General features: G+C 40.9%; 2 protein-coding genes across 4 annotated transcripts in view; one reads left to right on the top strand and one right to left on the bottom strand.

Annotated features, from left to right (window-relative positions):
* Nucleotides 1-13,735, top strand: part of VTCN1 (V-set domain containing T cell activation inhibitor 1) — a 56,556-nt gene that overhangs the window by 29,155 nt on the left and 13,666 nt on the right. The window contains exon 2 of the mRNA XM_063104051.1: nt 8,241-8,305. Within this exon, the coding sequence (XP_062960121.1) occupies nt 8,241-8,305 (65 nt within the window). The remainder of the gene's footprint in view (nt 1-8,240; nt 8,306-13,735) is intronic.
* The window catches only part of TTF2 (transcription termination factor 2), a 106,517-nt gene continuing 100,620 nt past the window's right edge, over nt 7,839-13,735 (bottom strand). For 2 of the 3 annotated variants that reach the window (XM_063104046.1, XM_063104047.1), the window contains exon 24: nt 7,839-7,978. In XM_063104046.1, coding sequence (XP_062960116.1) covers nt 7,903-7,978 — 76 coding nt within the window. In that variant the 3' untranslated portion in view covers nt 7,839-7,902. Of the gene's footprint in view, nt 7,979-13,470; nt 13,617-13,735 lie in introns of those variants that run through there. The other variant, XM_063104049.1, reaches the window with a different exon arrangement.

The raw sequence follows: 13,735 nt of genomic DNA, 5'->3' as shown, positions 1-13,735 counted from the left end.
CTAACAGAAGGTAACAGGGGACAATGAACAGACCGGTTTGATGAGAATACAGGGCTCCAGAAGGGGAGAAGGGTTAGAAAAACAACTTGGGGCATTTTAGGCTGGTCTCAAACTCTAGGCTCAGTTTGAACTTGAATCTGTAAGCAACCAGGAGTCGTTTAAATTTGGGGGTAGTGAGAAGAAGTAAAAATAAGAATTAACATTTACAATTTTAAAATAATAACTAATGCTAATATTTATACTTTACAAAGCATAGTTTGTTTCTTTGGATCTTCACAACAGCCCTGTGGAAAAAGTTATGTGTAGTATGGATGCAGGTGGAGGACGAATTTGCAGCACTTCTCAGTTGGACAAGGTTCCTGCTCCCGTGGAGCCAACGTTAGGAAAGGATGCCAGATTCTCTGTGACGTTGATAAGGGGTGACAGATAGCAGCCCCTTCTCTGTTTCACCCACTCCAGCAATGACCAGGCTGTTGCTGAGCAGTGCTCCTGTGCTTTTCTCTGGATGGGCTGAGAAGGCCAGGTGAGGAGAGGTGCAAAGGGCCAGGCAATGCCGGGACAGGGTGGGAAGAGCTCAGGTGAACAGAGCAGCAGCCAGGAGGACAAAAGCCAGCCGTGACAAGGAAGTGCTTATTAGCAGCCAAACCTCCCCTCAGGTGCCATGAACGCCTCTGGAAATCTCTCCTAACCTCCAGTTTGGATGATGTACAATTAGGTTGTTCAGTTTAGACCACACTGACTGCTTGTGGGATACCCAGCTTTTCTAACAGTACAGGCACTTCGTGGGAGGGTCATAAAAGATTTGATGTGTATTTGTTATTAAATACAATGGGATCAGTTATATCGATGAAGGAGTCTTCTGGAAATGTTTTCTCTCCACAGTGAGAATAAGGAGGAACAAGAAATACAGGTATGATTAGAGAAAGACTGGTGATCAACCTTGTATTGACTTTTGTCTCGCTCTGCTCGTGCCAGTGCAAACAGTGTATGCAGGGACCATGGGATGCTAATGTGTGCTACGTGGCCATCAGGGCGACAGCAATAAACAGAACAGGCTTAAGAATAAAACAGAATGGCTTTATTGCAAACTCAAATATTGTTTAATAAAAGATATCTATTTATTAACAGTCTGGAATTTTGTACTTGATACTCCCCTTCCAGTTTTCCTTCCAGAGTCTCAAACAAAAGATGCCTCCCGGGAGAGATTAACTTTTTCAATCAATGTAAAGCTGTGCATGCTGTCCTTCCACAGGTTACAATTGTGCAAAGGACAAGCCTGGTAAATGACTTGAACCCTGAGATTTACAAAACTTTGGTTTTATATAAAATACAGTATACTTATTAAAACCAGTGATGATGGCATCTCAGACCTGAGTCTAATCTGCTCTAACTTCCCAGGGGTGAGTCGTTGGGGGAGTTACTTAACACTAGGCCTCAGTTTCCTCATCTATAAAACAAAGATAATAGCATCTATCTGAGAGTAGCTGTGGAGATTAAGTGAGATAAATGAGGCAAGGCACTCAGTAAGTATTAATTATCATCATCATATTATTAACAAGGGTTTAAGAGGCATGTACAGAATACACAACTGTGGCAAAGGCAAAGCCAGGGCATATCAAATTACAGAATCACATAACTATTTGAAAGAGACTTCTACAATTGTTCCTATCTTTATCTGGTGCCAGAAACTCTTCCCTGCCAACTTCTCTCCCTAACTGGTTACCCAGCCCCTGCTTGTACCTGCACGTCCAGTAATGGGGAACTCAGCAATCTCAGTACCAGAGGGCTCTGCTGGGAAGTTTCTCTGTTTACTGAATCTAAGTCTAATCTAGAACTTTTACTCATGTCTTTGATGGATAACAAGCCCATATGGCACCTTTCAAATATTGAAATAATATTGTTACGTTTAGTCTTCTTTAACGTAAACTATCCCAGTTCCTTCAACTGTTTTTCAAAAGACATGTCTTCTGATAATATCACCACCCTGGTCTCACTTCTACCAGATCAATGGTTCTCAACTGGGGTGACATGTCTAGAAACATTTTTGATTGTCACAACAGAGGTTGAGGTGGTACTGGCATCTCGAAGGTAGAGGCCAGGAATACTGCTAAACATCCTGCAAGATACAGAACGACCCCCAATGACAAAGAATTATACAGCCCAAATAGTCCATAGTTTTGAAGTTGAGAAACTCTGTCCTAAATATACATGTTAATCGGTGTTCTTCTTAAAGTGTGGGCCAAAATTATGCATAGAGGAGTCAGCTAACACTGTCATTAACTTTCTAGTAAATTAGCCTAAGATTCCGGTATTTTTGCAGTTAGCAGTCAGTTAAAGCCCCCTTTCTCGTGGTGCGGCTAACCTAGGGATGGCATGCATGGGGTCCGCGTGCTCACTCAGGAAACACTGGTCCACAGTGGCACTCTCTGCTGTGAGTCCAGAGGCAACCTTGCAACGTTTTCCAACACAGTCTTCTAGGCCACCACTACCAATCATGCAAATGAGTTTTGGCATGCAAGATGAAATCTATTTGTGGGCCATGTCTTCCCCGTTTTGAGGTGTTGGGACCCAGGTCATGATGTAATCCTGGGGCATGTGCTTGGGAGGACTCCACAATACTGTGTCATGATTCTTGAGGGCAGCTAGAAAGAACAGAGGATGCCTCAAACTGATACTCGATAACAGCCAAGTCTCTTATATACAATCCTCTAAAATCTCTATCCCAAACACAAAGCCTGGCTGTTCACTGCCATTAAAGCACTCTGGACAGAGCAGGGGCTGCCCAGAAAGGATGTCCTCTCTCTTCCACACACACTCCTCAAGCCCCAATGTACCAACTCCTTCTCTTTGCCAAGTTCTTCTTGACCCTCCACTCACCACTCTTGATGCTCCCGTGCTTAATTTCCTGGACCAAATCTGGCCTAGACTTTACCAGCATAAAGAGATACAGGGGAGAAGGGTAGAGATCAGGAAACATACTCTCCACCCTGGATTCTTCAGGAAAGCGATAACAAAAAACAACTATCTAAACACCTCAGAAACCTGAAACCCATACTAATCCATATCTAAAAAATAGTTAGATAACTTTATCTTGAAGCCCAATGCTTTGTTCCACATAGTGTTTTAAAATAATTCCTTTTCTCCTTTTATGAGGGAGAAAAGGAGAATGTTTTGAGTTAGGCTGAAATGTCTCCAATTTCAGCATTCTTTATAAACCTAGTCTCTTTGTTAGTATATGAACAAAGGAATGTGTTTGCCACAACTTTATTAACTCAAATATTCTACTTGGTATATTTAACTTAAAAGTAGAATTTATTCAGATTGATCATGTTTGCTAACTTGATCCAGTTTTCCGAGTTTTCAACATTTATCAATTATGTGAGTGCAGCTAAACTCATGATCTATAAGGGACGTGGTATCTCTCAGTTTTGTCAGTATTTGAGAAAGAGACAGAGACTTGAGAATATAGAAACTATGAATGTTTGAATAAAACAAAGAGCATTTTATGTTTTCCAGACTGAGGGAAAGTGTGAGGCCCTGACCCCGCCCAGTGGAGCAGAAAGAACACATTACTTTTGTGTTTCTGCCTTGCACAGAGAGTGTGTAGCAGCATGGATTAATTACACAGTCTGTATAGCAGACTACGATCTGTATAGCAGATCCAGAAAGCCCTTGTTTTCAGAAAAGGAGCTAGAGGAGATATGCAAGGGTGGGGGTGAGAGGAGCCCTCCAAACGTGTGGCCTCCTGCCACGTGGGACTTTTTCTAGAAGTATGGCATGCAGCTAACAGCATAAGCTCATAAGCCAGACTCCCTGGGTTTGAAACCTGACTCTCCCACTTTTGAGCTGTGAGAGCTTCCTCTGTTACTTAACGTAAGCCTCAGTTTCCCCCACAAGTAAAAAGGTAATGATACTAGTAGTTACCTCAACAGGTTGTCATAAGGATTGAATGAGGTACTGTGCATAGAGCTTTGGCACACAAGACATGCCCAATAAGCATTAGCTGTGGTTTTACCACCCTTCTGGACCTCTGATACAATGAAAGCTTGTCCTTAAGAAATAGGTGTCTCTATCCTACTTTATTTCTTGATGTGTAATACAGTAATACAATCTGTCTGCTGCAATATGTTTTACTATATTGCACAAGTAGCATGTGTGTGGTTGGAAAATAGGGGAATGAGGACGGTACCACATGGAAGTTGTGTTGGTTCACATGCATTTTTTCCAAGGCAAGGAGAGCTGAAACAGCAGAATAGAATGACAACTTCTGTTGTCCCATTTCAGTGGGAGAGGCTCAGTACGCTTTCAGTTCTGTTTTTATTTAATTTTTTGTTTGTTTTTCTTTGATTTTAAATGAATACCTGCACTTGGGGCTCCCTCCTCAGAGAAGCACAGCCCAGCCTTGCGTGTCCAAGGTTGCATTTCCCCTGTGCCCACCTTCACAGCACCCCACTGGCTCATACCTGCAAGACAGTACCTGCAAGCCAGACTATCCATTTTATTATTTTTGTGCATTTTTAATATTTCCTGAAGCAGCTTCTGGTCCTACCAAACTGCCTGCCTTGGCTGTCCAAGTTACCTCCTGAGGTACCAATTACTGTTTCTGTTAGTAAAGCAACTACACACTCACATGAGTTTTGAGTGTTCTGCCCTTAACCCATGTTTTCTCCATAAGCACTGTTACCTTCATTGTGCAATTTTGCCGAATGTGATGTTTTTCAGGAATGTACATATTATGTTTTACCAAATGCCCAATTTCTTTCAAGTGCTGCAGAGGCAGCAGTAGCTAAAACGAAGACATATGAAGGAACTGAACAAGGCCATCTTCAGGTGGGACAGATGTGTGGCATAATTCCAGGCTGCAAAGCTGGTCCCTCATCTTGAGGGCTCTGAGCTCTGCAGCCTTTGAAAGCACCTTCCCAGCCCAGAGCACTAAAGTGTGAGGCCCTGACCCCACCCAGCGGAGCAGAAAGAACACATTACTTTTGTGTTTCTGCCTTGCACAGAGAGTGTGTAGCAGCATGGATTAGTTAAATATATTTCTGAATAAAATCTCTTCACTTCATTTGAAATTTGTTCTTGGAAATGCACTTATTTTCTCCCTGCTTATCCCAGGTTTAAATACTTTCTACCTCCCTAGAATTCCTATGAGAATTTGTTTTTTGCTCTAGTAAAGCCTGGATCACATTCTACTTTTATTATTACAAAGCAGTATGTGTATGTTGTAGCTAAATTTAATTGTAATCTCCTTGAGGGTAGGCACTTTGTTTACTTCATCTCTGTATTTCAACCAAATTGCCTAGCACCATGTCTTTCACATAGTGAGTACTTAATATATGTTTACTAAGTGAACAAGTCCTTCAAAAGCCTTGATTTTTATTTGGGCCCTTTTGTAAGGAGTGTTTAGCAAAAGTGCACTATGAATTTTAATGCAGTGGTTAGAAGACATAGTTTTGCATAAAAAATTTCCTGTAGCTATTGGAAATTAGTCTGGGAAAGTAAAGACCAGAACGCAGTGTAAGAATACCTTATGTGAAATATGTTATTCATCTTTTTAAAAAATTAATAAGCAACAGTCAGAAATTATTTAATTTGGCTGCTCTGATAGTTCCTGTTTCTCTTTCCAAGGCTCTGGAGGTTGAATTGTTTCCCAAGGGAATACTAATTCAGAACAAACCTCAAGGTGATTCCTGCTTAGATAGGAAACTTGCTGGCAGGTGGCAGGGTTCCGCTTCCACAGCAAGGGGAACATGTGGGCCTGGGGCTGATGGAGATGGGCTCATCTGCTTTAACTGAAACCTATGACCTCCATTGTCTCCCTCCTCTTGGGGAGTGTCCAGGTATCTCTTCAGTGTCTTTGCTGTCCAGCCCCACCCCCCATCCCATATCCTTAAAAGTCAGAATGTTTAATAATGAACTTATAGCAAAGAGCTACAGGTAAAATTTATTTATAGTAAAAAATAGTACATGAATAGCTTTTTATGGATTATGCCACATTCATTATTTAATTTGATCCTTTTCTATTAGTTTGCTAGGGCTGTTGTAACAAAGTACCACAAACTGGTGGCTTAAACAACAGATATTTATTGTCTCATGGTTCTGAAGGCCGGAAACCTGAAATCTGCAGGGTTGGTTCTTTCTGGGAGCTGTGAGAGACAATCTGTTCCATCTCTTTCTTCTAGCTTCTGGTGGTTAGCTGGCAATCTTTGGTATTCCTTGGGATATAGATCTCCACTTTCATCTTCACATGGTGTTCTCCTTGTGTGTATGAGTGTCTGTGTCCAAATTTCCCCGTTTTATAAGGACACCAGTCCAATTGGCTTAGGGGCCCACCTCCGCCCTATTCCACTTTGACCTTGTCTTAGCTAATTACATCTGCAATGATCCTATTTTCTAAGTGAAATCACATTCTGAGGTATTGGGGGTTTGGACTTCAACGTATGAGGTTGGGGGGATATATGCAAACCATAACACCTTTATAGTAAGTAAAGCAGGAATTGCTCTTATTCCCATTTTATAGATAAAGAAACTGAGTTTCAGAGAGATGAAGTAACTTACCCAGTAAGTGAAAACCGGGGGTCACAAATGCAAGTCTGCAGTCTGGCTCAGTAGTCAGTGAGAGCCAGGTGGTGCCTCTTGCTATGAGCTCATCTAGCTCTTCTCACAGACTTGAACCAGTAAGAGCTGAGGCTGCACTGAGGTATGTAAAGACAGGGGAGCTGGTCAAACGTGGTCTCCTCTTGGAATCAATTTAGCAGATGCCCTATTATTAAAAGTGTCACTTGCTGCCCCTATAGCTGCACCTCATGAGGTCTGGACCTCCAGGGGAAGTGTTTACTCAAGTTGTTTCTTGTAAGTCTGATGTTTCTCCCTGGTGGGCCCATCCCTGAGCCAAGGGGAACTGCATACAATGAGTCTATTCAGGGCAGAAAGGAAAATACCCCATGCTTCCTTTTTCTCTCTGTAGTGTCATTCTTTGCCTCCCTGTGCCTTCCTTTTGTCCTGCCTATTGGGTAACATGAGTGTGGGTGTGGGGAGTGTGTGAATTGCCAGCAGTGTGAGAGCGTGGCCAGGACACCTGCCTGATGATGCATGCACCAGGGCAGGCAGCAATGGGCGAGCTTCCCAGGAACTGCATTGCCAACACATCCCCCTTTGCCCTGTGCCTTCTGCTCTGCCTGAGTCACTCTCACCAGCTAAAGCTGGTGTCCCCTCATGGAGCATGGATTCCCCTGGGCAGAGAGGAGGACATGCCTGCTCTGTAAGCCCCTACCCTCGGAGAGCAGTGTAGGAAGTAGTCGAGTTCAGATTCAAGAGACATTCTAATCTCAGCTCTGCCACCTGCCAGCCATGTGACTTTAGAGAAGACACTTAATCTCCCTGTGTCACTTCCTCATCTATAAAACAGAGTTGATAGATTTGTTCACCTCATAAGTTTACTGAATGGATAAGTAAAAGAAGCCATAAATGGTACTTGGAACAACATGTAATACTAGCACTCAGTAGATGTAAGCAATACTTTCTTATTTGTTTATTTACTTTATTTCCCATGTGTCATTTGTTAATGTGTTAATTAAAAACTGGCAGAATACATATTGAAAAGTTAACAGTGGTTGTGTCTAGATGATGAAATTACAGGTGATTTTATTGTCCTATTTTTGCATATTTATATTTTCTAAACTTTCTGCATTAAATATGTATTACATTTTTAATAAAAGAAGATAAACTCCCCTTGAGAAGCTGTGCAGTTAGTGGACTAGGTGTGAGTGGTACACAGTGAAGAAGACATAACCATTGCCCTTAGTGGAGTTTAAAGTCTACGGAAGCAGATGGCAGGTAGATAAATGATACAAGAGGCAGGTGGTAGTACTCAGGTTAGGCTGAGTATGGGACCAGTCCCCTTCAAGTGGCACCTGGTGTTATAGAGATGTTATCATCAGTCATGCCCCAACAGTCGTTGTATATGGTATTCTCTGGTCTGGAAATAGAAAAGTTAAGATGATACAGTCAGATAAGAGGACCAGTCCTTTAATCTGTCCCAGTGCCCCAGGGGGATGGGAATGAAACTGCTGAGATTCCTTTATAAGGTAACTATTTCTAGGAAGGAGTGTATGTGGTAGAAAAAGTTGAGATGCCTTATGTAGCACATCTTATACATGATAGATGTGTGCCCAGGTCACAAAGCCACATGTTAAATGGAATGAAAAAGTAATTTCCTGTTTCTCTCTGTTTTTCCATAGCATTATTAGCATCATCATTATTCTGGCTGGAGCAATTGCACTCATCATTGGCTTTGGTATTTCAGGTATGTAATTTCTTGCGTTACTATGGTTCATTCACCCCTCACCATTAAACCCCTGATCACTCAGTGTGGTAGCATGAAAAGAGCACAGTGCTTGGGCCCAGAAAACCTCAGAGTGGAACACTCATTCTTCTACTTAATGTGCTCCTTCACATGAGTCATTTAACTCCTTGGGCCCCAGTTTCCTCATTTTTAGAGTGGAGAAATAATGTGCACATCACCACTTAGTTGAGAGAAGCAAATGAGATGTTTATCAGTAGTCTGTCTACCAGTCAGTGCTGAAGATATTATTCTGGGATCATAGGGAAAGTGCCGTTCTATCAATGGTTGACCTAGATAGATGATTTCTTTGCAATGAAGCTTCAAGTGAAGCATTAAAAACTATCAAGGCTTTGTATACGGAGGCCTTAGATAAAAAGAAAGCTGGCCATGACTACTGTACCATGTAGGGAACAGATGCCATTGTGGCATGGAATGTTAGTTTCCAAATGCAGCTAACCGATGTCACTTGCAGGAAGAGTTCTCTCTTTCCTCTTCTGTGTAGGCCATTTCTCTGAAACATCTATTATGAATGACCCTTTAATCATGATACTGAGTGAGTTAAGGACAGCAGCTGTGTTCTCGGAGGCAAATTGTTTGCTCTATTTCCTATAAACCACCTGACTCAGGCCAACACATCTATTTTAACTTAGTCTGTGACCAAAGCTGTCCCTTCATATCTTTGGTTTTTATTGTTCCAGGTGCCTATTCTCTCTGTCACTCTCCTCCAGTGTGGGTGTGCTGCCACTAAATAGTGGCCAAAGACCTAAATTAAGAACACTTGCTATCGGTGTGCTTGCCCAGAGAAGACATTAGCGCCCTTCCTCACTTTCTTTATCATCAAAAAAATTATTTTTTCTTTTGTCTGTTTTTCTGTTGGGTTATCTGTCTTTTTCTTTTTGATATGTAGGTAATTCCTTATATATTCTGGATGAAAATTGGTTATATATATTGACAAATCTCTTCTTATCTATGGCTCGCTTTTTCACTCTCTTAATTATGTCTTTCAATAGGCAGAAGTTGTTAATTTTAACTTAGTCCAATTCATCAATATTTTTCTTTATATTTGGAGCTTTTGGTAACCTGTTTAAGAAATCTTTGCCTATCTCCAGGTCGTAAAGAATTTTTCCTGGGTTATCTTGTAGAAACTTTATTGTTTTACTGTTCATGTTATATCTATGAACCATCTAGAATTAATTTTATGCATGGAGCAAGATAGGGGTCAAGATTTACTTTTTCCATGTGGCTATTCAGTAGACCCAGCACCATTTATTGAAAACACTGTCCTTCCCCCCCTTCTTTCCAGTGCTATGATTGTGATAAATCAAGTATCCTTGTGTGTGTGGATCTGTTTCTGAATTCTCTAGGCTGTTTCAATATTCTTCTATAACTTATTTTTTATTTATGTTATTTTATCTCTTTTCCTATTCTTAATCTTGGGCATTCTCTCTCTTTCTCTCTCTCTCTCTCTCATCTCAAATAGGTTTACAAGGCTACAGGTGTTATTGGCTTTACAGTAGTTTTCAAAGAACCAGCTTTTATTTATTTATTTTTTTTTATTTTTTTTTATTTTTTGTCGTTTTTTCGTGACCTGCACTCAGCCAGTGAGTGCACCAGTCAGTCCTATATAGGATCCGAACCCGCGGCGGGAGCGTCGCCGCGCTCCCAGCGCAGCACTCTACCAAGTGCGCCACGGGCTCGGCCCAGAACCAGCTTTTAGTTTATGGTTTATTTATACTTTTTCTGATTTGTTTTCCTATTTCACTAATTTTGGCTTTTATCTTTATTAATGTTCCTCTTCCTGCTTTATTTGGCTGTCACCTCATTCTTTTTCTAATATCTTGAAACCAGAACTTCACAAAAGAGTATGTGCGAAAAGCCAATAAATAGCTTTAAGAAGGTACTGCCATTCAGTTTTCCAAATTAATTTACTAATTTACTCTTCACCAGAAGTACATGAGAGATCCAGTGCTCACATCCTCACCGACACTGGATGTTGTGGAATCTTGTGGTTTCATTTTCTATTTCCTGATGACTAAGGAGACTCAGAACATTTTCATGTAAGAAACATAATGCTGAGTGACGGAAGAGCTCGAGAGTATGTTCTGCATGATTCCATGCATATAAAGCTCAAAAACAGGCAAATGAATCTCTGCTGTTAAAAATAGAATAATGGTTATTACCTTTGGAGAATAGTGAGGGGGCAGCGATGAGAAGGGGCCATCGGGAACTTCTGAGAGGGCAGTAAAAGTCTATTTCTTGGTCTGATGGTATTTACATGGGATGAAGTTATGATAATTCTTTAAGCTGTATAGTTATGATATGTGGATTTACATATATAAGGAAATATAATATTGACTGATACAGCAATATTTTGGAATAATTTTTAAAGATATTAATGCTCGGGTACATTTTGGTGCCTTCCTCACTAAGGTACCAAACTCTTCCTTAGTTATAATATACCCTATTCCTGAGCTTATACCTCATCTTGAATTAAAACCCTAATGTTTGTCCTTCACTCAAAATCTTGATGACTGAACCTTCTTGAGCCTAGGGCTAACTGGCTTGGCATCAGAGCCCTTATGGAGTTGTTTATCTTGTTGTGTTAGTGGCTTTGACCACCCTAGCAAGAATTTTCACATTGTCATGGCTTCCCTGTGTCAGTCGACACTTTTGCTGCTTACACCTTTCTCTGTTGCATAGCTATAGCAACTTCAAGTACTGAGCTCAGTTCCTTGAATACAGAGGGTGCTCCTTATGTGCTTTTGAATGAACAAATGGGTGGATGCATGGAGGAGTGAATAAATAGAAGTTACAGTCTACTGAATCTAGTAACGTACCACCAATAATATTAAAATCCTACTATTGCCAGTGAAGAGATTTTCTGCCTCCTTCCTGTTTCACAGGGTTAAAGCTGGTTATTTTGGATAAAATGGACTGTTTATTAGTTTAATACTATTTAGTTGGATGTTTTTCAATAGCCTCTATTAGAAGAACCATAACCTTTACCATAGATCATATTATCACACTTTAAATGAATTCCATAAATGTTAGCTGGTTTAATATACAAGACATTGAAATTATGCAAATAGCATTAAGTAGATGATGATGATGATGATATCTTCTGAATCCTTTCTTTGTGCATCCTACTGCACTAAACAATTTTTCATGTATTATCTGATTTATTACTCACAATACATAGGAGGTAGATATTATTGCTATGTCCAGATGAGAAAGTTGTGTAAAGTCCCACACAGCTAGCAAGTAGGCGTAGCTGTGTTCAAGCTCTGGTAGTTTGCTTCCAGAACCCACACTCCTACCTACCACACTATACTAATTATACCATTCACATAGAATTATGGCAGAGAAGGGTGTTTTCTGGTTTGCCTTGCAGGCATTATTCCTGCAACCACAGCTTTAAGACTTAAAAATATTCCCAAATACAGAAAAGAATTATATTTCTTTGTAACTCTCCTGATGCCATATATGCCACCTTCTCATAGCCATCCTACCCCTTACAAATTCTAAATATGGACCCCATCAAACATAAAATGCATTTGAGGTGGGTCATTTGGAAGAAAGTTTGAGGGGCTCCCATTAACTCCTGATTAAAGGACAGACTTTGCGGATACCCTTTGAAAATGAAGGAGATGTAGTGGAAAGGCCCCTGACCATACTTAACCCAGTCCCTGTGCTGTCGCTTACTCACTGGGTGACTTTGGACAGCCCACATAGTGGAAGAGTTTAAGAATCAGAATCATTCCAATCTCAGATCTGACACTAACTGTATGTCCTTTGGGATACAACTTAACTTTCCAGAATCAGTTTCCTCACTGGTAAAATAGGCAAAGTTATGTGAGAATTAAATGAGGGTGTAAAGTAGCTAACACGTGTGTGATAAATGGCTGCCATTTTTTATTTATATTGACATCATCAATGCTATTAATATAAATTTGCTATTATTAATGCATGCATATAGCACCACTTAGGAACTGCACAATTTCCTGGTCACATCAGGACAGGCCTCATTTGAAGTTAGGGAGGTCAGGGCAGGAAACCACAGGAAACTGCCTCCAAATAATGCTCTACCTTCAGACACTGGATAAACCAACAAGGTGTGTGCTTACAGCACCAAAACAGGAGCATTGCACAATTGTTTGGTAAGTATTTTATATTTTTTTTTAAAATTGCAGGTTTATGAGAAAACAATCAAACAGCTGTTGGTCTTTCTTACACTTATTTTATGGTTTTTAATTGTTCTTATTTTTAAATGAGGCAAGGATATCTTTTTGGTGGGTTAGTTCTCTTCATATCTCAATCTGACCCTAGGTATCAGCAAAATGTGGTACAAAGCACACAGACTTAATGCCGGCCAAGGTTGGGTTTGATCCTGGGTCCACACTTATAGGATATAGGTAATTAGGCAAGCCATATAATCACAGAGCCTCTTTATCCTCATTCATTAAATGGGTATAATGGTCATTCTTGCCTCTTATGGCTTAAAATCGTCACTGTAAGTAAAGCATTTAGTAAAATATTACTTTCCTTACCTCCTGAGGCTCTGATCTTCAATCTTTCCAAATGATTCTAGTTAGTAATGGTTATCAATATCACTGATTTAAGGTTTAACATATGACAAGTCAGATATTTTACCTGCATTGTATCATTTGGTCCTTTCAGGGACCCTCTGAAGGCGCTTCCTCATTTCACAGATAAAAAAAGAGGTTAGGAAACTTGTCCAAGGTCACATATCCAATAAGTGGCAGAGCTGGGACTTGAACCCACTCAGCCTGACACCTGTGCCATGTTCTCAGACACCATGCTCTGCTGCTTCCCTGCATTGTTCCTTTATCTGGACTGGCCCAGTATCCTTTCTAATTTCTTCTCACAGGAGCAACTGCTCCTCCCAACCCCATCCTCTTCTTTGGCAAAAGAGGCACTCACAGGTACTCCCCCAGGCTCCACTGGCTCAGACTGAAGGCTTGTGTTTCCACCTTTAAGCCATGTGCCGTGGACAGCTGGGTTTCAGCAGATGCTGAGTGACCATCTGCAGAAGGCTTCTAGTATGTATGCACTCTATGCTACTGGAACTCACAGAACTTGTCTTACTGAGTCATTTCAAAGGACAGTTTATTTTCCAGGTCTTATCCAGTGCTGCAGGTTGCCCCAGAATCATAATTTCTGTAAGAATCCTTGCCTTGTATGTTCCTTGTACCCCGCTCTCCAAGATACTCCTGCTCCTACAATGGAGGGCCAGTTGAATAGCACTCACCACCTGTGAAAACAGAGCTGCTCAGATTTCAGCTTGCTCCCTTTTGATGGCCCCCCTTTCTTCATGGAGTCCAGAGCTATAGTAATGATTAGCCTTCAAGAGCTGGATACTTTATTTGGGGA

The sequence above is a fragment of the Cynocephalus volans genome, chromosome 8 (assembly GCF_027409185.1).
Source record: "Cynocephalus volans isolate mCynVol1 chromosome 8, mCynVol1.pri, whole genome shotgun sequence".
In the NCBI taxonomy this organism is placed as follows: Eukaryota; Metazoa; Chordata; class Mammalia; order Dermoptera; family Cynocephalidae; genus Cynocephalus; species Cynocephalus volans.
Note: the sequence above shows the minus strand (reverse complement) of the source record. Positions and strands in the feature narration are given on the sequence as shown.